The sequence below is a fragment of the Babylonia areolata genome, chromosome 16 (assembly GCF_041734735.1).
Source record: "Babylonia areolata isolate BAREFJ2019XMU chromosome 16, ASM4173473v1, whole genome shotgun sequence".
NCBI lineage: Eukaryota > Metazoa > Mollusca > Gastropoda > Neogastropoda > Buccinidae > Babylonia > Babylonia areolata.
In genome coordinates this window covers 30,533,870-30,557,740 of record NC_134891.1, presented here as the reverse complement: position 1 = coordinate 30,557,740, position 23,871 = coordinate 30,533,870, and the positions used below count along the sequence as shown (strand labels likewise).

At 44.7% G+C, this 23,871-nt stretch overlaps 1 protein-coding gene across 3 annotated transcripts; it reads right to left on the bottom strand.

Annotated features, from left to right (window-relative positions):
• Positions 1-6,653: 6,653 nt before the first annotated feature.
• On the bottom strand, positions 6,654-21,589 carry LOC143291319 (uncharacterized). Of its 3 annotated transcripts, none has more exons than XM_076601181.1 (3): positions 21,476-21,589; positions 17,864-19,128; positions 6,654-8,826 (listed from the first exon to the last, which is right to left on the bottom strand). In XM_076601181.1, the coding sequence occupies exons 2-3, from the start codon at positions 19,098-19,100 to the stop codon at positions 8,417-8,419; spliced, it is 1,647 nt and encodes a 548-aa protein (XP_076457296.1). In that variant the 5' UTR covers positions 19,101-19,128; positions 21,476-21,589; the 3' UTR covers positions 6,654-8,416. The 3 variants fall into 3 exon arrangements, with proteins under 3 accessions (XP_076457296.1, XP_076457295.1, XP_076457294.1); XM_076601180.1 differs by lacking the exon at positions 21,476-21,589 and adding an exon at positions 20,298-21,005 and having other exon boundaries at positions 17,864-19,189; XM_076601179.1 differs by lacking the exon at positions 21,476-21,589 and having other exon boundaries at positions 17,864-21,005.
• Between the last annotated feature and the right edge of the window lie 2,282 nt (positions 21,590-23,871).

The following is a 23,871-nucleotide window of genomic DNA, read 5'->3' as shown; positions in this document are numbered from 1 at the left end:
TCCACACAACATGCCTCAGGAAGCTACTGAACATCAAGTGGCAAGACAAGACCCCAGAAACAGAGGTGCTCGCAAAAGCCACCCTTCCCAGCATCTTCACCATCCTGATGCAGTCCCAGCTTCGCTGGGCTGGACACGTGGCGCGCATGCCAGACCATCGGCTGCCCAAAAGGCTTTTCTATGGCGAGCTGCAACAAGGGAAGAGATCACACGGAGGTCAGAAGAAGCGCTTCAGAGATACTCTGAAAGTCTCTCTGAAAGCGTTTGATATCAACCCTGACTCCTGGGAGGAATCTGCAGTGGACCGTGACAAATGGCGTGCTGCTGTGCACAAAGGCGCCAAGTTGTGCGAGGCCAACAGAACTGCTGCAGCTGTTCAGAAGAGGCAGGCCAGAAAGTCACGGGCAAACAAGCTCCCTGACAATGGTATGCCTGTCTTTGTCTGCCACAACTGTCAGCGAACATTTCGTGCGCAGATTGGACTATTCAGCCATCTGCGCATTCACAGATAGATTCATGAGCATCCTCCCCCCCACCCCACCACCACCCTCCCCCCGTCCCCCAGCTGGATGACAACGATGGTCATCATCGATCTCGATGGACACACACCAACCAACCAACCATTGTATTGTATTGTATTGTACATCACCCAACAAAGCTCCAAACACCTGAAACCAGCATTTCTGTAACATCGGTTCCTGAGTCACACAGTACAGGACACAGGACATTACCGATTTGCCAAATGGTAAAACAGGATCTGGGTGGCAACATGCTGAGAACAGAACCATGGACGTGTACTGTACAGCACCCTGTTAGACAGTACAGTACAACACCCTGTTAGATAGTACAGTACAGCACCCTGTTAGTACAGTACAGCACCCTGTTAGTACAGTACAGCACCCTGTTAGACAGTACAGCACCCTGTTAGTACAGTACAGCACCCTGTTAGTACAGTACAGCACCCTGTTAGATAGTACAGTACAGCACCCTGTTAGTACAGTACAGCACCCTGTTAGACAGTACAGCACCCTGTTAGACAGTACAGCACAGCACCCTGTTAGTACAGTACAGCACCCTGTTAGTACAATACAGCACCCTGTTAGATAGCGCAGTACAGCACCCTGTTAGACAGTACAGCACAGCACCCTGTTAGTACAGTACAGCACCCTGTTAGTACAGTACAGCACCCTGTTAGACAGTACAGTACAGTACAGCACCCTGTTAGATAGTACAATACAGCACCCTGTTAGACAGTACAGTACAGCACCCTGTTAGACAGTAAGTGCAGTACAGCACCCTGTTAGACAGTAAGTACAGTACAGCACCCTGCTAGACAGCACAGCACAGCACCCTGTTAGACACTGCAGTACAGCACAGCACCCTGTTAGACAGTACAGCACAGCACCTTGTAAGACAGCACAGCACAGCACCCTGTTAGACAGTACAGTACAGCACAGCACAGCACCCTCTTAGACAGCACAGCACAGCACCCTGTTAGACAGCACAGTACAACACCCTGTTAGACAGTACAGTACAGCGCCCTGTTAGACAGTACAGTACAGCACAGCACCCTGTTAGACAGTACAGTACAGCACAGCACCCTGTTAGACAGTACAATACAGTACAGCACCCTCTTAGACAGTGCAGTACAGCACCCTGTTAGACAGTACAGCACAGCACAGCACCCTGTTAGACAGTACAGTACAGTACAGCACCCTGTTAGACAGTAAGTACAGTACAGCACCCTGTTAGACAGTACAGTACAGCACAGCACCTTGTTAGACAGCACAGTACAGCACCCTGTTAGACAGTACAGTACAGCACCCTGTTAGACAGTACAGTACAGCACAGCACCTTGTTAGACAGCACAGTACAGCACCCTGTTAGACAGTACAGTACAGCACCTTGTTAGACAGCACAGTACAGCACCCTGTTAGACAGTACAGTACAGCACAGCACCCTGTTAGACAGTACAGTACAGCACAGCACCCTGTTAGACAGTACAGTACAGCACAGCACCCTGTTAGACAGTACAGTACAGCACAGCACCCTGTTAGACAGTACAGTACAGCACCCTGTTAGACAGTACAGTACAGCACAGCACCCTGTTAGACAGTACAGCACAGCACCCTGTTAGACAGTACAGCACAGCACCCTGTTAGACAGTACAGTACAGCACAGCACCCTGTTAGACAGCACAGCGCCCGGTTAGACAGTACAGTACAGCACCCTGTTAGACAGCACAGTACAGCACCCTGTTAGACAGCACAGTACAGTACCCTGTTAGACAGTACAGCACACTACAGACACATGTTAGACAGTAAAGCACAGCACCCCTGTTAGACAGTACAGTACAGCACCCTGTTAGTACAACACAGTACAGCACCCTGTTAGACAGTACAGTACAACACAGCACCCTGTTAGACAGTACAGGACAGCACCCTGTTAGACAGTACAGGACAGCACCCTGTTAGACAGCACAGTACAGTACCCTGTTAGTGCAGCACAGCACAGCACCCTGTTAGACAGTACAGTACAGCACCCTGTTAGACATTACAGGACAGCACCCTGTTAGACAGCACAGCACCCTGTTAGACAGTACAGTACAGCACCCTGTTAGACAGTACAGGACAGCACAGCACCCTGTTAGACAGTGCAGCACAGCACCCTGTTAGACAGTGCAGCACAGCACCTTGTTAGACAGTACAGGACAGCACCCTGTTAGACAGTACAGTACAGCACAGCACCCTGTTAGACAGTACAGTACAGTACAGCACCCTGTTAGACAGTACAGGACAGCACCCTGTTAGACAGTACAGTACAGCACAGCACCCTGTTAGACAATACAGGACAGGACAGCACAGCACCAACCCAACCCATCTCAACCCAACCCAACCGAACCCAACATAAGATAACATAACATGCACGCAACATGCAACACAACACATTCACAGCTCTCTCTCTCTCTCTCTCTCTCTCTCTCTCTACATATAATATATTCATATATTTATATATTAATAGCATTCCGGTATACAAATGTACATGTACAGTTATGTGAATCATGCGTGTGATATGTATAGTTCTGCGAATGTTCACACGCTCGTGCAGCAAGTGCGTGGGTGCGGTAAGTGCACATTCTCGTGAACGTTCATGCGTGTGTGTGTGTGTGTGTGTGTGTGTGTGTGTGTGTGTGTGTGTGTGTGTTTGTGTGTTGCGGACACACTCGTGATCTCATAATGCTCATGAGGTTGTCATAGTTTGCCGGACCAAAACTATATTCAGCGCAAATTACGTGAGTTGTGAGGACGCAGTAAATATTATTGACCTTATTACTTGCTATATTTGAATTGTATTCTATGTGACTTCTTATTTGATGACGGTGTAAACTTGGATATATAATTGACCTAATTACTTGGTGTATTCGACTATATTTTATGTGACTTGTTATTTGATAGGTTGTTTAATCAGTGGTTAAGTATATTGCACACTGTGTACTTTTGGAGGTGCCCTTTGGTACTTCTTGTGTCTTTTTTTCTCCTTTCCATTGTACCATTGTATCATAACATTAACAGTCATCTTTGATGCTGTTGCATTCACTTTTTCTGTTCCATGACTAAAACACTCAACACTTGACAATATCCGATGGTTTTAAAGTAGGTTTTCTGAATATTAATCATATCATCAACAAACTCGCTGATGTATCCCATGTCCTTTCAAACTCCGGAAAACAGTTTCACATATTCGGATTTGCTGAATCAAGACTAACAGACCATATACAAGACTCTGATTTACTACTACCAGGCTATTGTATTATTCGTAATGATCCGAAATGTTCTAGAGAAACAGGCCTTGTAGTATATGTTCAACAAAACATTAACTTTAAACGAATTGAATCACTCGAAAATTATCAAGTTGAATCTGTATGGATCGAAATACGCTTTAAGAAATCAAAACCTATCCTTCTCGGCTTTATCTATAGAAATCCAGCTGAACATGTAGATTGGATAGACAAGTTTATGTTGATGATGGAAGAAGCTTCTTTGTCTTCAAGTGAAATAATACTATTAGGTGACTTTAATATTGACGTACTCAAATCAAACAAACACTGGACAAAACTTTATGAATCATTTCACCTAACGCAGTTAATTGACATACCTACGAGAGTTACTGCAACGTCAAAAACACTTATAGATCATATATACGCTTCATCTACAAACTCCATAACAGAAGTATGTTCCCCAACGTTTGGCTGCAGTGACCATTCCCCTATATGTTTCACATGGTCCAAACGAGGTGTAAAAATTCCTGCAAATAGACATAAAACCGTTTGCCATAGAGATTTTAGACAATTTGATAAGGATTTATTTCTACAGAACTTGATACATTCCAATATGTCAGCTGTTTATCAGTTCTCTAATCCTGAAGAAGCACTGGAGGTTTGGTATCACAATTTTCTTAATGTATATGATAAACATGCTCCATTCATAACAAAACGTGTCAAAAGCTATCCTAAACAGCCATGGATGACTAAAACCATTGATGATAAGATTAAGGAAAGAGACTCGTCTCTCTCAGAAGGTAAGAAAGATGAATTCAGAAAACAACGTAATCTTGTAAATGCTTTGAAACGTTCAGAAAAAAAGAATTATTTTCAAGAACTTATTTCCACAAAATCCAATAATAAATTGATTTGGAAAGCCATAAATCAGTTAAATAATAAACATAATATCACGCAATCCACAACAACTAACGACATATCAGCAGATAACCTAAATACACATTTTTGTAATGTAGCTAACTCAACAGTAGGAACAAACATGTCATCCCTTAATTCACTTGATATTCTCGAAACCTTTTGTAACACTAAAAATATTTCATCACACCTTGATATCCCTCTTATGGCTGTACATGAAGTTTACTATGCTCTTTCCCACTTAAAGCAAACAGGTTCGAAAGGTATTGATGGTATAGATGGAAAGATATTAAAACTCTCTGCTCCTATAATTGCCGAAACACTTACTTATGTCTATAACCAATGTATCACAAAAAAGATAATTCCTAAATCTTTTAAAGTCGCGAAAGTAGTACCCATTTTTAAGTCAGGAGACCGTACAGACCCTTCCAATTACAGACCAATTTCAATCTTATCAATATTGTCAAAACCTTTAGAAAAACACATTAACAAACATATCCTTAATCATTTCAATCACTACAAATTATTTCATCCAAATCAGTCTGGTTTCAGGTCCAAGCACTCCTGTCATACAGCACTCACTAACTTAGTCGAACAATGGCTCACAAATATAAACAATAATGAAATTACTGGTGTTCTCATGGTGGATTTTATGAAGGCATTCGATGTGATAGACCACACTCTTCTTTTGAAAAAAACTAAAATTATATGGCTTTTCTGGAAATACACTTGACCTCATATCTTCATTTCTATCAGACAGAAGACAAATTGTATCTATGAATGAATCTCAATCCTCTTTACAGTCTATCTATTACGGAGTTCCTCAAGGTTCAATTCTTGGTCCAATATTGTTTTCTGTTTATATAAATGATTTGCCTCTATTTATTAATGCATTATGTGAGATGTTTGCAGACGATACAACAATACATACAAATCACACTACAATAGACAAAGTGTACTATGCTCTGCAACAAAGCATTAATGATATAGTTAGATGGTCCAATTTAAATCACATGCGTCTCCATCCAAAAAAAACGAAATGTCTCATACTCACCACCAGACAGAAACGCCAAAATTTTTCACACAACCTTCCACCCTTTTCCATTAATGGTCATCCAATAGAAGAAGTTGATAATCATAAAATTCTTGGAGTCACCATTGATAACAACTTATCTTGGTCCAGTCATATTATGTCATTATGCAAAACCCTATCCAAAAAGATTTATCAGCTTTCCAGAATTAAACATTTTCTTGATTTGCATTGTAGAAAATTATTCTTTTTTGCTTATATTGAATCACATATTAACTATGCGTCAACACTCTGGGATTCAGCTAGCGATAATATACTAAAACCTTTACTAAGTCTGCATAGACGAGCTCTTAAATTAATCCTTCTGAAATCTTCATCACTGACTGCTGACGACTACAGACATTTAGATATTCTTCCCCTAAAGCTTAAACTTGAATACAACAAAGCAGTTTTTATTTTTAAAATCATGTCTAATTATGCTCCATCTTTGAGAGATAGATTTCCCACCACGCTAGTCCGCCAGACCAACAAGATTAAGATCCCCATTCCAAGAGTAGATCTGTTTAAATCCAGTCTCATTTATTCAGGAGACTGTTTATGGAACAATATTTCATCCAATCTTAATGTTCAGAAAAGCATTCAAGAATTCAAAAAACATTACCATACACACCTTATGGACAAATATGTCAACAGTCATACTTAAATTGACTTTATCTTATTGAATACGCATATATAGTTTAATTGTATGTCTAACCGCTATCGCACTACTTAATGATATACAACCACAATCAGTGTCCTGAATTTTTTTTTTTTTTTTTTTTTTTTTGGGGGGGGGGGGGGGGGCGGGAGGCTTGGGAGGGGCTGTTTTTTTGTTTTGTTTGTTTTTTTGTTTTTTTAAGGGGGGATGGTTTGATCTTTTTCCTTCATGACATGATGATGTTTGTACCATGATTATGTAAATGTACATGTTTATTATGTAGATGTGCATGTTTAAATGTGAATGTGAATGTCATGTCTTTATTTCTTCATCTCTTTGCTACTTTGTGGATGTTTTGATTCATATCCAATTTCCATTTGCCCTGAGGGCTGGATGAAAAAAAGCACATGTATGCTTATTCCACTTCCCTCAATAAAAAACTTCGTTCGTTCGTTCGTTCGTTCGTTCTCTCTCTCTCATGAGTACATCAGTCTCCGCACCAACAACACTTGATTATGGCATCCCTCAGGGGTCTGTTCTAGGCCCTTTATTATTCTCAATATATATAAACGACCTGCCGCTCCATATGAAATTCGTTTGCGAACTTTTTGCGGATGATTCAACAATCCACACTTCTCATACTGACATTAACGCTCTCGCAAAAGACTTACAAGAAAGTATGATGACCTCATTAGATGGACCGAACTAAACCACATGTCTCTTCACCCACAAAAAACAAAATGCATGTCAATCACAACCAGACAAAAGAGGCAAAACACTATACATAATTTTCTTCCCATCCAGATCAAAGGTGAACATAATGAACAGGTCAGTAATCATAAAGTTCTGGGGATCATAATCGACAACAATCTCACTTGGAATCCTCACATAAAATTCCCTTTGCAAAAAGACAGCCCAAAAAACCCATCAACTATCCAAAATCGAACATTTCCTTGACCTTCACTCACGGAAATTATTTTTTCAAGCATATATGTAGTCTACAATAGATTATGCATCAACACTATAGGACACCACAAGTGCGAACACCATGAAGCCATTACTGAATCTTCATAAACGGGGCCCAAGCTGGTGCTCCTTAAAAAGACTTCCCTTTTAGACTCAGACTATAAACAAGCGAATATTCTCCCACTAATCCGTATATTATAGTACAATAAAGGAATCGTGATGCAAAAGATTATGACAGGTAATGCACCACCAACATTGATAGACAATTTTCTGTAAATTTATCGAGGAACCCCCCCAAAGTCCATATCCCAATTCCAAGAATTGTTCAAATCCAGTCTGGTTTACTCAGGCACCACCCCATGGAACTTCCAAGAAACAAACAACACCATTGCCCAACCACCTTAAAAAACATTGCCTGTCCCACCTTTTGCCATAGTGTGTATGTAAATCGTTCATTTTAATGATACTGTTTGTCAAATGTGTATGGTTGACTGAGAACCTCCCTCACCCTCCATCCCCCATTCTGGTCTGTAGTGCGGTGTGTGTTGTGTGTGTTTGTTTCTTTCATTTTGTTCATTTTTCCTATGCATTTAAACTGATACCATGCTCATGTCAAGGTGCAGGCAGCAGCAAGACACCACTGTCTCTCTCTCTCCCTCCCTCCCCCTCTCTCATGACGACACTGTCAAGGTGCAGGCAGCAGCAAGACACCACTGTCTCTCTCCCCCCTCTCCCTCCCTCCCTCTCTCTCTCTCTCTCATGACGACACTGTCAAGGTGCAGGCAGCAGCAGGGCACCACTGTCTCTCTCTCCTCTCTCTCTCCCCCTGTCCCTCCCTCTCTCTCTCTCATGACGACACTGTCAAGGTGCAGGCAGCAGCAAGGCACCACTGTCTCTCTTTCTCCCCCCTCTCCCTCCCTCTCCCTCTCTCTCATGACGACACTGTCAAGGTGCAGGCAGCAGCAAGGCACCACTGTCTCTCTCTCCCCCTGTCCCTCCCTCTCTCTCTCTCTCTCTCATGAAGACACTGTCAAGGTGCAGGCAGCAGCAGGGCACCACTGAACTCGCAGCGCGGCAGCATCAAGTCCCGCTCGTCATTGTACTCATTGGCGGGGCTGTCGGCGTGAAGCCAGACCTCCTGCCCCGCCCCCAGCCACACCACCCACGTGCACGTGTGTCCCCGCTCTCCGCCCTGGACCGAGGCACAAAACTGCACGTGGTAGGCCATGATGTAGCCACACACCGTCCGACCCGCCTTGCTGCTGGCCACAGTGGCTGTGAAGCAGTAAAGGCCGGCACGGGGCGTGGTGAACGTGCCGGTGTCCGCGTTGTAGTGACCACCCTCGTTGATGCCCACGGTCTTGAACTTCATGATGCCGCCCCTCGACCGTGTGGTGGCCTTGTTCACCCCCCAGGCATGGAACAGCCGTCTGCCTTGACCTGCAACACGGGGCGCGGGCACTGTCAGGCACTTTTTTGGTGCAGCACAGCACAGCACAGCATAGTACAGCACAGCACAGCACAGCATAGCACAGCACAGCACAGCACAGCACAGCACAGCACAGCACAGCATAGTATAGAATAATATGTTGTTCGTCCTGATTCGAAGATGACCATGGCTTCAAAAGTCAGATGGAAGATCGGTGGCTGTGGGTCTAGAGGTGACTGATCAGGCCAGTCCGGGCCCCGAAGGCTCGCCCACATGTGGGGCACAGGTGAATGGGTGCTTTTGTGGCAGTGGATGCAGCTCGGGCCTTGCGCACAGCACGCTTTCGCTGCGCCTCGGTAATGCGCCTGCTTCAGCTGCACGTGCTCCTGTGCTTCGCCAAGCTGGACTGTCCAGAGCAAGTGTCTCCCAAGTTTTGATATCGATGCCCAGGTCTTTGAAGGACGCTTTGTGGCAGTCTTTGTAGCGTTTTTTCTGCCCTCCGACTGAACGCTTGCCCTGACACAGTTCTCCGTACAGCAGCTGCTAGGCAGTCAACTGTCTGGATTTCTGACCACACGTCCAGCCCACCTGGCTTGGGCATTCTGCAGGAGGGTCACGGTAGACACTGCAGAGGCCAGCTCGTTCCAGGACTTCTGACCGCATGTCCAGCCCACCTGGAATGGGCATTCTGCAGGAGGGTGTAGACGCTGCAGAGGCCAGCTCGTTCCAGGACTTCCGTGTCGGGAACTTTGTCCTACCACCTGATATGGAGGAGTCTGCGGAGACAGCTCAGGTGGAAGCGTTTGAGCTGTTTGGCGTGTCTGCTGTAGACAGTCCAGGTCTCGCTGGCGTAAAGGAGGGTGGTAAGGACCACTGCACAGTAGACCTTCAGCTTGGTGGTAGTGCTGAGTCCTCTCCACTCCCAGACGTTCTCACGGAGTCTTCCAAAGGCGGAGCTGGCTTTGGCGATCCTGATGTTGACCTCGGCATCTATTTTCACTGCGAAAGAGCGTGCTGCCCAGGTAGGTGAAGTTGTCAATTGCCTGGAGGTTCTGCCCCTTCACTGTGATGCACAGCTCATGGTGTGACTTTTTTGGGGCAGGCTGGTACATAACTTCGGTCTTTTTGGTGCTGTTGGTAAGACCAAAAATGTCGCAGGCTTGTGAGAAGCAGTCCATTTCACACTGCATCTTCTGCTCTGTGCTGGCGTTGAGTACGCAGTCATCAGCAAACAAGAAGTCTCTGATGACAGTCTCTTTCAGCGTTGTAACAGCCTGCAGGCACCTGACGTTGAACAATCTCCCGTCAGTCCTGTACCTGACGTGGATTCCTTCTTCGCAATAACGGAAGACCTCTGTCAGCATAGCAGAGAATGTCATACTGAACAGAGTGGGGGCAAGAACGCAGCCTTGTTTGACGCTGTTTGTCACTGGGAAGGCCTCTGACTCGTCTCCGTCATTCAGAATTTGCACCATCATGCCGTGCCGTCGTGGAACTGCCGGACGATTTTGGTGAACTTGCTGGGGCAGCCAAACTTCTCCATGATCTTCCACAAGCCTTCTCTGCTGACCGTATCGAAAGCCTTGGTCAGATCGACAAAGGTCATGAAGAGGCACTGTGTTGCTCCTGGTATTTTTCCTGGAGATGGCGCGCAGCAGAAATCATGTCAGCAATCCCATGTTCAGCACGGAGTAGCACTGGCTTTCTGGGAGGATACATTGCTCAAGATGTCGGAGAAGGCAGTTGAGCAGGACATGGGCCAGAATCTTCCCAGCAATGGACAAAAGGGAGATGCCTCAGTGGATGTCGCAAGACTGGTGGTTGTCTTTCCTCTTGTAAATGTGGACAACGCTGACATCTTCCAGCTGTTGTAGGATCTGTCCCTCGTTCCACATGGACTGGAAGAGTTCAGTCAGCTTTTGCATCATGGCAGGGCCTCCTGTTTTGTATACATCCGCAGGGATTGCATCGGATCCTGGCACTTTGCCACAGGAGAGTTGCTTCACTGCCTTCCTGACTTCATCTTCTGTGGGGAGGGTGTCGAGGTTCTCGTTGATGTCTACCTGGGGTAGGCGAGCAATGGCCTCGTCGTTGATGTTGGCAGGACGGTTGGGTACGTCGCTGAAGTGCTCAGCCCACTGCTTCAGAATCTGCTTCTTCTCTGTCAGCAGCTGCGTCCCATCTGCGTTGAGGAAGGGTGAGGAGCCGGAGGACTGGGGTCCATATACAGCCTTAAGCGCATCGTAGAAGCGTTTTGTGTCATGGCAGTCTGCGTAGCCCTGGATTTCATTCACCTTCTTGCTGAACCAGCTGTCCTGCATCTCGCGAAGTTTCTTCTGCACCTTTCTTTTTGCGTCAGCAAGGGCATCTTTCTTGGCTTGTGACGTGGGGTTGTTTTGATGCGCTCTGAACATGTTTGATGTTTCTCTGTTAGTAGTGTCAGCATTTCTTCATCATTCTCACCAAACTCGTCTTGGTTTCTTCGGGTTGCTGGTCCGAGATGTTTGAGGGCAGTGGTGTAGACAGCGTCTCTGAAGGCCGTCCACGGTTCCTCAACACTAGTCCCGTGTTCATATATATATATATATATATATATATATATATATATATAGCCAAGTGCTCAGCTGGCTACAAACTGTAGTTCAACTCACAGCACATGTCGTAAAGCAGACAACAGTTTCACTGCAGTGACAGTGTCCAACCTTTGACATGAGGAGGTAACTCCTGTGGCGTAAGGCTATTCGATTCGAAATTGAACTGAAAACTGTAAGCGTCTGCCGGTCATTTTCCGAGATACTGCTCTCAAGCACACATCCACCGTGTCGCACACACAGTCAGCTGCAGAAATTCCCTGTAAATACCCATTGTGCTAGGATGTTTATTGCGCCGTTTGACCGATAATTGCCTTAGAATAATTACGTGTATTATCATGATGTGTTAGACTGTGTTTCTGATTTAGGCAGATGCTCCTCAGCCACAGAATGATGTTGGACATTAAAGGATTTCTGTTTGACTGTAGTTGCTATGGGCTGTTCCTGAGATGCACTATTATTACTGCATTAGGCCCCAAGGTGGTCTGGCCATATCAGAACCTTGTAGCCATGATCGTTAAGATGACGCAGTACGTTCTTCTTTTGTTTTTTTGTTTTTTTTCTTTTCTTTTTTTTCGGCCCTGCTCTGTCTTCCTTAGGAAAGCCAGTTATTCTCTCTCTCTCTCTCTCTCTCTCTCTCTTACATAAACCAGTGTGTCCAGATCAGAATCAATGGCTCGGGACCCTGACGGAAGTAAGTTAACTTGTTTATTTTTGAATATGTTTATAATTCACTGGTTAGTGGAACGCTTGTAGCTGTTATATTGAAACACAGTTCGGGAATGTTCCATTGTAGAGAAGTTTCAGTTGACAGGGAAAGCCATCTACATACCCAGAGATTTGACTTATAGTTTATTTACACCAATATTATCATTGTGATTCCTGATTAAAGTGAATCAAATGCCGGCTGTTGTAATACTAATGAGATGAATGATTGAAAAGTAAAATTAGTTAGCTTTGAAAGTACAATTTATAGTCAAGTGCTAGCTTTTGTCACCTGATAGAGTAGACCCGAAATGTTTTGAGGGACTGAGTTAAGCTAAAAATACTAGGGTCTTTCAGCCAGGAAATATTTTAGTGTAGTAAAATAAGTAATAAGACATTCATTGCCTTCTATCTGTGTATCCCGACTTAAACCTGAGAATTGAGAGGGGCCAGTGATTTCAGTGATGCTGGTGCCCAGTGGGTTAAAGTTAGGCAGACAACGCCAGCCACAGTTCACTATGATTGGCCAATGCCATGTCAGGTCAGTGACGCTGGTACCCAGTGGGTTAAAGTTAGGCAGACAACGTCAGCCACAGTTCACTATGATTGGCCAATGCCGTGTCAGGTCAGTGACGCCGGTACCCAGTGGGTTAAAGTTAGGCAGACAATGCCAGCCACAGTTCACTATGATTGGCCAGTTCCGTGTCAGGTCAGTGACGCTGGTGCCCAGTGGGTTAAAGTTAGGCAGACAACGCCAGCCACAGTTCACTGATTGGCCAGTGCCGTGTCAGGTCAGTGACGCTGGTGCCCAGTGGATTAAAGTTAGGAAGACAACGCCAGCCACAGTTCACTGATTGGCCAGTGCCGTGTCAGGTCAGTGACGCTGGTGCCCAGTGGGTTAAAGTTAGGCAGACAACGCCAGCCACAGTTCACTGATTGGCCAGTGCCGTGTCAGGTCAGTGATGCAACGTTTGTCAGGCTTCACGCAGAGCAAGAAATAATCGTCTGCTAAAAACATTCCTCCAGTTGCGCGGCGGTGTTCAGTTGTGTTCAGGTTTTGTTTCTGGGGGTTATCGGAAATACTTTAATTAAGTTTACAGGTTAGCCCGTTAAAAGTGTTGTATTGAACCTTGCCTTTTACATTATTTTGCAATTGTTTGTGTTACATATAATGATTATGTGTTGTTTCACACACTGGTGCTATTACTGTGACATTGCCCTGACTCTCAGCTTTCACACAGTGATCTAGTCATAATGTGCACTGCAATGAAATGTATTCAATGAAAAGTTAGCGTTTATGTATCCCGCGTTAGGGAAGGAAATCTAATGTTGAGCACAAGCTCAGCTGTGTTGATATTTGTCCTCAGCTGACGCAACCGGGTAACTGTAAGTAAATGGTCAAGCCATGATAGTTTTTTCCTAGTTTGCTAAAAGCAAGGAAACAGCTGCAGCTTCTCGGTACTGCAAAAAAGACCCCTCTTCCTTCTGCCTACACTTTATCTGAACTTCCCACCCAATGTCTTCTCCTCTTTCTTTTCGACAAAGTCCAAAATATTCGTACCATCTGAGACCAAATGTCTTTCCAACCTGCTCATCCTGGTCCTCAGTTCAACGGCACTCCTCTCCATTCCTTTAATCCATTAACTGAAACAGAAGTCCATGAAATCCTGAAAGAAATGACAATAAAATCCTGTGAACTTGATCCTATACCAGCCTCTGTCTTTTCCCAGTGTGTCTCACAGCTTCTCCCCACAATCACCAATATTGTCAACTCATCCCTTCTCACTGGAACGTTTCCATCCACTTTCAAAACTGAAATCGTCCGGCCTCTTCTGAAGAAACCCAACCTTGACGCAAATATTTTGAAAAACTATCGACCAGTTTCTAATCTTCCATTCATGTCCAAACTCCTTGAAAAAGCTGTCCTGAAGCAGCTCAACAACCACCTTTGTTTCAACAATCTCATCCACCCATTTCAGTCTGCCTATCGCGCTGACAACAGCGCCGAAACCACTCTCCTCCACATTCTGAATAATCTGTTGCTAGCGTCTGACTCAGGATAGATCTCCCTTCTAACTCTTCTCGACTTGTCAGCCGCCTTTGACACGATAGACCATTCAATCCTTCTTTCCCGTCTTCATTTTACGTTTGGTATCAACGGCACTGTTCTCAGCTGGTTCAAATCTTATCTCACTGATAGATCCCAGTCTGTCATTGTTGATAATTTCCAGTCTGAACCCGTTAAAATCGAACATAGAGTCCCAAAGGGATCTGTTTTAGGCCCAGTTCTCTTCACACTGTACACTGCTCCTCTCGTTGAAATTATCAACCACCACAATGTCATTCATCATTCTTATGCTGATGATACTCAACTCCAGAAGAGTGATAATCCTGAAAAATTGTTGTCGCTCTTGCAAGAAGCATCCAACTGCTTCCTGGACATACAATACTGGATGACTCTAAATAAGCTACAGTTGAACGCGGACAAAACGGAAACAATGATTATAGGAACTAAGCAAAAACTCTCTTCCATCATAACTGACACAATCAAACTTGGCAGTACATCCATCCCTCTTTCCAGTTCAGTCAGGAACCTCGGCGTTGTCCTTGACAACACACTGTCCATCAAAAATTTATCAGTCAGACATGTCAATCCTGTGCGGCGCATCAGTTCCGTCGGGAAATATCTGTCCACTGACGCAACATCTAGACTTGTCATTTCTCTCATTCTCTCGCGCCTTGACTACTGTAACTCAATTGTCTGGTTTGCCTGCTTCATCCATTCAGTCCCTTCAGCGTATACAGAACTCTGCTGCCCGACTCGTCCTCAGAAAGAAAAGACCTGAGCACATCACTCCTCTTTTGCAACATCTCCACTGGCTACCTGTCTCACACAGAATAAAGTACAAGATCAGCACTCTATGTTATAAATGTATTCACAAATCTGCCCGTTCCTATCTCTGTGGCTGCCTTCACCTCTACACTCCATCTCGTTCTCTACGATCGGCTTCGGATCCACTCTGTTTACGCATACCAAGATTCAAACACTCGACTGTTAGCAGCCGTTCCTTCTCTGTCTCTGGACCTTGCAGTTGGAATGAACTTCCTCTTTCTCTTCGTCAGGTCTCTGCACTCAGCTCTTTCAAGTCTGGCCTTAAAACCCACCTCTTCCCAAAATAGCCTCCCTTCCCTGCTTCTTCCTTGTCTTCAGTTTTTTTTCCAGTTTTAGAGTTATGCATGCGTGTGCGAAAGCACTTTGCTTTGTCTCTGCGCAAGATTCAGCGCTATATAAATATAATAATAATAGTTATTATTATTATTATTAGTGTATTGTGGCTTGGGGATGCCACAACCCAACCATAACCTGACACACTATAATAATTGTATAGAATTATGTATATCTATCTATCTATCTATCTATCTATCTGTCTGTCTGTCTGTTTGTCTGCCTACCTATCTATCTGTCTGTCTGTCTGTCTGTCTTGACAAGAATTATTTTCCATTATGTTTAAACAAGCTAGAGTCATTCCATTATTTAAATCAGGTGACCAGTCAAATCCCTCAAATTACAGACCAGTATCAATTCTTACAATTTTATCAAAACCATTAGAAAAGCACATTAAAAACACATACTTTCCCATTAATATAAATTTAATCTGATTCACCCCCAAGCAATCTGGTTTCAGTGAAAACCATTCCTGCCACACAGCACTGACACAAATGGTCGATAAATGGCTTTTGAATATTATTAATAATGAACTAACAGGAATAGTTTTTGTGGGTTTTTCAAAAAGCCTTTGATGTCATTAATCATTCTCTCCTGTTAAAGAAATCAGTGATATATAGACTATCTCAAGACACAATTCAGCTCATTACATCATTTCTATCAAACAGAAAACAGCTAGTTGGTATTAATGATTCTAAATCAGATTAAAAGACAGTGAGATATGGTGTACCACAAGGGTCTATCCTTGGTCCTTTATTATTCTCTCTATTATATTAACGATCTGCTTCTTTATTTAACAATGGTTTGTGATTTATTTGCAGACGATAATTCAGTTTATTTCAATCATTCATCCATAAACGTATTGACATCAAAATTACAAGAAAGCAAATAGCCAGATGGACTGACATTGATCATATGTGTCTTAATGCAACGAAAACTAAATGTATGTGTACAGCAACCAGACAAAAACGTCAAAACAGTTCAACAGACTTATTTTCTATTTCTCTCTCTGGAAGTAAAACTGAGGAAGTAAGATCGCATAAGGTACTAGGTAGCATCATTGATGATAATCTGTCTTGGTCTGATCATGTTGCTTATCTGTGTAAAAGAATATCTCAAAAAGTATTTCAACTATCTAAAATTAAACATTTTCTTAATATCCATGCTCGTAAAAAGTTCTTTCAAGCACATATCCAATCAATTATTGTAGATTATGCCTCGACAGTATGGGATTCAGCTAGTGCAAACAGTCTAAAACCCTAAAACAGATTGTATAAACGTGCTCTTAAACTAGTTCTTTTAAAATCCAGCTCATTAACCACTGCTGATTATAAATGATTGAACATTCTTCCACTGTATCTAAGACCAGAATACAACAAGGCTCTGTTTATGCACAAAGTAGTTACTGGAGCAGCTCCTCCTGGTATTGTAGATAACTTTCCAAGAAACAGCAATAGACACTTTCATAAATGTACAATACCTCTTCCAAGAATTGATCTCTTTAAGTCAAGCCTTTCATACAGTGGTGGTTCGTACTGGAATAATCTGCCTTCCTTTTTAAACCAGATAACCAGTAACTTCAGAAGCTCTTTAAAAAACCCCAACTATTTGCTTGATAAAATTGAAAATATATGAATAATGTAAGTCAACCTCAGTGACAATGCCATCTACTTAAACAGGTAATGTTAAATAAAATACCTTGCACTATTATTGTTATTAATACTATTGGTATTCTTGCTGTTGTTCTTATCATGAATAGGGATGGTTATACATATTTATGCATATGCAAGTGTACCTGTTGGTGTGTGTGAAGTGTCCGTTTTAGTATTTGTATTTGTCTTTCTTGCTTTGACATTATTTTGTTCTTTCTCTCTTTTTATTGTCATTTATTCTATCTTATTTACTTAGTTGTAGTAGGTGTTGTTGTTGTAGTAGTAGTAGAGTATTGTATTTCGTATTTTGTTTTCTTTGTTTGTCGAATTTCTTTGCCCTGAGGGCCGGATGAAAAAAGCATGTCCTTGCTTATTCTACTTCCCTCAAAGTAGAATGTTAAAGAACATTCATTCATTCATTCTTTCTTTCTGTCTGTCTGTTTATCTATAACATCAACAAGTTTTAAAAACGTGAACTTCTATTCATAAACTGTATGTATATATATATATATGCATGTGTGTGTGTGTGTGAAAACCCCCCAGTCTTTTCTCGTTTTCACATATATGTATATATATATATATATATATATATATATATATATATATATATATATATATATATATATATATATACAGAGAGAGAGAGAGAGATGTCTATATATATGTACATATATATATAGAGAGAGAGGGAGAGACAGACAGACAGACAAGAGAGAAGGACAGACAGACAGACAGAAAGAGACAGAGAGACAGAAAGAGACAGAGACACAGAGAGACAGACAGACAGACAGAGGTACGTGGCGGGCCTGGGGGTGAATCAATCAGACCAACAGACAAACGTAATATTCTCTTCAACAGCCTGGAAAAAACTCACCCAGTCGCGTCTCCAATGCTGTAATGGCTGAGTTTGCCTTCGTCACTGACGTTTTCAGTGTGTCCACATCAGACATCAGCGTGTCCTTGTTCAGTTGCAGTGACGTCATGTCCTGTTGCAGTGACGTCATGTCCTGTTGCAGTGACGTCGTGTCCTTGTTCAGTTGCAGTGACGTCATGTCCTGTTGCAGTGACGTCGTGTCCTTGTTCTGTTGCAGTGACATCTTCATCTGTACAAGATCTGTTTTAACGTTGTCCACTTCAGCAGTCAGTGTGTCCTTGTTCTGTTGCAGTGACGTCATCATCTGTACAAGATCTGTTTTAACGTTGTCCACTTCAGCAGTCAGTGTGTCCTTGTTCTGTTGCAGTGACGTCATCATCTGTACAAGATCTGTTTTAACGTTGTCCACTTCAGCAGTCAGTGTGTCCTTGTTCTGTTGCAGTGACATCATCATCTGTACAAGATCTGTTTTAACGTTGTCCACTTCAGCAGTCAGTGTGTCCTTGTTCTGTTGCAGTGACGTCATCATCTGTACAAGATCTGCTTTAACGTTGTTCACTTCAGCAGTCAGTGTATCCTTGTTCTGTTGCAGTGACGTCACGTTGTCCTTGTTCTGTTGCAGTGACGTCTTCAGCTGCTGCATGCCAGACTTCACAAAGTCCATCTCTGACGTCAGGGAGTCCATGTCCTGTTGCAGCTGGCGGTGTTGGGCCACATCAATGTGTTCCATCTGCAGGTGTGCAATGTCAGCCTTCATGTTGTCCTGCTTTCCTGCAAGCTGCTTGCAGTCCGTCTGGAGTTTGGCCACTTTTTGTTGGAGTGCATCTGACTGACTGAAGGCTGACTGGTGTGTCAGCTGAACACCTCTGATGCTGTCCATCTCAGTCTTTAAACTGACCTGATTCTCTCTGATGGTTTTCTGTGCTTCTAGAACCATTCTGTGTTCCTGCTTCTGAAATGTTGAAAGGTATAACTTGAATTCAGTCAGTTCTTGTTTAAGATGTGCGACTTGGTCCTTGAGTTTGGAGTTCACCGCTCTGTCCTCAGTGTAGTTCACGTGCAGGGTTTGAAAGTCGGTTGACAACTGCTTGTTTTCGTCCTGCAAAGCTTTCTGTTCTCTTTGCATCTGTTGCATATCTTTTTGCATCTGTTGCACCATTCTAACCAGCTCATCAGGAATGACCTTTGGCTTTGGTGGCGGAGCGGGTCTGTCCTTACCCCTCGGGACGTCTCCCATCTTTACCTGTCACCTTGACGTCACTGTTCTGGGGATTGTGGGTGATGTCAGATGAATGTTACACCTTGACGTCACTGGCTCTGGGGATTCTGGGTGATGTCAGATAAATGTTACACCTTGACGTCACTGTTCTGGGGATTGTGGGTGATGTCAGATGAATGTTACACCTTGACGTCACTGGTTCTGGGGATTGTGGGTGATGTCAGATAAATGTTACACCTTGACGTCACTGTTCTGGGGATTGTGGGTGATGTCAGATGAATGTTATATGTTGACGTCACTGGTTCTGGGGATTCTGGGTGATGTCAGATGAATGTTACACCTTGACGTCACTGGCTCTGGGGATTGTGGGTGATGTCAGATGAATGTTACACCTTGACGTCACTGGTTCTGGGGATTGTGGGTGACGTCAGATGAATGTTACACCTTGACGTCACTGGTTCTGGGGATTGTGGGTGATGTCAGATGAATGTTATATGTTGACGTCACTGGTTCTGGGGATTGTGGGTGATGTCAGATAAATGTTATATGTTGACGTCACTGGTTCTGGGGATTGTGGGTGATGTCAGATGAATGTTACACCTTGACGTCACTGGTTCTGGGGATTGTGGGTGATGTCAGATGAATGTTACACCTTGACGTCACTGGTTCTGCGGATTGTGGGTGATGTCAGATAAATGTTACACCTTGACGTCACTGGTTCTGGGGATTGTGGATGATGTCAGATGAATGTTACACCTTGACGTCACTGGTTCTGGGGATTGTGGGTGATGTCAGATGAATGTTACACCTTGACGTCACTGGTTCTGGGGATTGTGGGTGATGTCAGATGAATGTTACACCTTGACGTCACTGGTTCTGGGGATTGTGGGTGATGTCAGATAAATGTTACACCTTGACGTCACTGGTTCTCGGGATTGTGGATGATGTCAGATGAATGCTACACCTTGACGTCACTGGTTCTCGGGATTGTGGGTGATGTCAGATGAATGCTACACCTTGACGTCACTGGTTCTGGGGATTGTGGGTGATGTCAGATGAATGTTACACCTTGACGTTACACTAGTTCTCGGGGTTGTGGATGTTGCTGTAAAACTATTACTCCATGATGCTGCCCTAATTTTCAATGCTCTCTGTGATATGTTTAATGGCAAAATACTCATATTTTGTGAACAAATGGCTTGCAATCTAACATACTAGTGGATGTTGGTGAACGTCCTTCAAACATCTCCACCGCTGTCTGTGTGTTCACCAACACGTCACACACTGTCAGTACAGCACATACCACCCTTCAAACAGCTCACAGCTGTCTGTGTGTTCACCAACACGTCACACACTGTCACTACAGCACATAACGTCCTTCAAACAGCTCACAGCTGTCTGTGTGTTCACCAACACGTCACACACTGTCACTACAGCACAGAACGTCCTTCAAACAGCTCACAGCTGTCTGTGTGTTCACCAACACGTCACACACTGTCACTACAGCACAGAACGTCCTTCAAACAGCTCCACAGCTGTCTGTGTGTTCACCAACACGTCACACACTGTCAGTACAGCACAGAACGTCCTTCAAACAGCTCACAGCTGTCTGTGTGTTCACCAACACGTCACACACTGTCAGTACAGCACAGAACGTCCTTCAAACAGCTCCACCGCTGTCTGTGTGTTCACCAACACGTCACACACTGTCACTACAGCACACACCACCCTTCAAAAAGCTCACACAGCACACAGAATGTTGCACGAAGTGGGTGACTGTGCAACGTTTATCTTCCTGGTTTGCACGCAGACGCTCACACCGAAACAGGACTGTTTCAAATCCTGTGACACAGACGCAGCTTGTGGACGAAACGGGATATTTTTATTTCTTTTTCACGAGGGAAGTGGAATAAGCAAAACTGCTTTTTTAAAGTACTATAAAGCCCCCCCCCCCCTTACCCCCCACAAAAAAAAAGAAGAAAAAGAAAGAAAAGAAAGACACACACACACACACACACACACACACACACACACACACAGAGGACACATACATAGACACAGAACACACACACACACACAGAGGACACACACATACATAGACACAGAACACACACACACACACACACACACACACAGAGGACACACACATAGACACAGAACACACACACACACAGAGGACACACACATACATAGACACAGAACACACACACACACACACAGAGGACACAGACGCAGCTTGTGGACGGAAGCAGCCAGCCCGAACGGAAAGCTGACAGCGGATACCTTCAGACCACTGAGATACACATCTACATCACTATATATAATATCATGTCTGTGCTTCAGACACGAGGCAAGGCGCGGGATGTGGGCCAGGAAGGGACACCAACACCAACCTGTGTGTCGGCATTAGGTTGTCATTTCCCTGTTGTCGTCCGTCCTGATATGACTGTTATCTGTGTGTGTGTGTGAGTCCTGTGTGTGTATGTGTGTGCGTGCGTGCGCGTGTGTGTGTTCACCAACACGTCACACACTGTCAGTACAGCACATACCGTCCGTCGTGATACGACTGTTATCTGTGAGAGAGAGAGAGAGAGAGAGTGAGAGAGAGAGAGTCCTGTGTGTGTGTGTGTGTGTGTGTGTGTGTGTTTCTTTTCTTTCTTTTGTTTCTTTTTTTTTTTTTTTTTGGTGGGGGGGGGGGGGGGGGGATTGCGGGGGAAAGGGAGGGGGGCTATAGTAGTACTTTAAAAAAGCAGTTTTGCTTTTTCCACTTCCCTCGTAAAAAAATAGATAAAAATATCCCGTTTCGTTTCACACCGTTCCACACTCAGTCACTCACACTCACTCAGGCACTCACTCATTCATTCAATCACTCACTCACTCACACGCACGTGTATCCACAGACATAAGAAAAGCAAAGAGAGAATGTGCACGCTGCAGTCCTGACAACATACCCAGTGTGTCACACCTACCTGTACAGGTGAACAGTCACCCACACCCAGTGTGTCACACCCACCTGTACAGGTGAACAGTCACCCACACCCAGTGTGTCACACCTACCTGTACAGGTGAACAGTCACCCACACCCAGTGTGTCACACCCACCTGTACAGGTGAACAGTCACCCACACCCAGTGTGTCACACCCACCTGTACAGATGAACAGTCACCCACACCCAGTGTGTCACACCCACCTGTACAGGTGAACAGTCACCCACACCCAGTGTGTCACACCCACCTGTACAGGTGAACAGTCACCCACACCCAGTGTGTCACACCCACCTGTACAGGTGAACAGTCACCCACACCCAGTGTGTCACACCCACCTGTACAGGTGAACAGTCACCCACACCTAGTGTGTCACACCTACCTGTACAGGTGAACAGTCACCCACACCCAGTGTGTCACACCTACCTGTACAGGTGAACAGTCACCCACACCCAGTGTGTCACACCTACCTGTACAGGTGAACAGTCACCCACACCCAGTGTGTCACACCTACCTGTACAGGTGAACAGTCACCCACACCTAGTGTGTCACACCCACTTGTACAGGTGAACAGTCACCCACACCCAGTGTGTCACACCTACCTGTACAGGTGAACAGTCACCCACACCCAGTGTGTCACACCTACCTGTACAGGTGAACAGTCACCCACACCTAGTGTGTCACACCCACTTGTACAGGTGAACAGTCACCCACACCCAGTGTGTCACACCTACCTGTACAGGTGAACAGTCACCCACACCCAGTGTGTCACACCTACCTGTACAGGTGAACAGTCACCCACACCCAGTGTGTCACACCTACCTGTACAGGTGAACAGTCACCCACACCTAGTGTGTCACACCCACCTGTACAGGTGAACAGTCACCCACACCCAGTGTGTCACACCTACCTGTACAGGTGAACAGTCACCCACACCCAGTGTGTCACACCTACCTGTACAGGTGAACAGTCACCCACAACCAGTGTGTCACACCTACCTGTACAGGTGAACAGTCACCCACACCCAGTGTGTCACACCCACCTGTACAGGTGAACAGTCACCCACACCTAGTGTGTCACACCTACCTGTACAGGTGAACAGTCACCCACACCCAGTGTGTCACACCCACCTGTACAGGTGAACAGTCACCCACACCTAGTGTGTCACACCTACCTGTACAGGTGAACAGTCACCCACACCTAGTGTGTCACACCTACCTGTACAGGTGAACAGTCACCCACACCCAGTGTGTCACACCTACCTGTACAGGTGAACAGTCACCCACACCCAGTGTGTCACACCTACCTGTACAGGTGAACAGTCACCCACACCCAGTGTGTCACACCTACCTGTACAGGTGAACAGTCACCCACACCCAGTGTGTCACACCCACCTGTACAGGCGAACAGTCACCCACACCTAGTGTGTCACACCTACCTGTACAGGCGAACAGTCACCCACACCCAGTGTGTCACACCTACCTGTACAGGTGAACAGTCACCCACACCCAGTGTGTCACACCTACCTGTACAGGTGAACAGTCACCCACACCCAGTGTGTCACACCTACCTGTACAGGTGAACAGTCACCCACACCCAGTGTGTCACACCTACCTGTACAGGTGAACAGTCACCCACACCCAGTGTGTCACACCCACCTGTACAGGTGAACAGTCACCCACACCTAGTGTGTCACACCTACCTGTACAGGTGAACAGTCACCCACACCCAGTGTGTCACACCTACCTGTACAGGTGAACAGTCACCCACACCCAGTGTGTCACACCCACCTGTACAGGTGAACAG

Excerpts from the sequence above, each read along its gene's own strand:
- LOC143291319 (XM_076601181.1), bottom strand. The coding sequence starts at position 19,100 with ATGGGAGACGTCCCGAGGGGTAAGGACAGACCCGCTCCGCCACCAAAG. Across the intron at positions 8,827-17,863 it reads AGCATTGGAGACGCGACTGG|GTCAAGGCAGACGGCTGTTC; the intron begins GTGAGTTTTTTC and ends CCCGTGTTGCAG.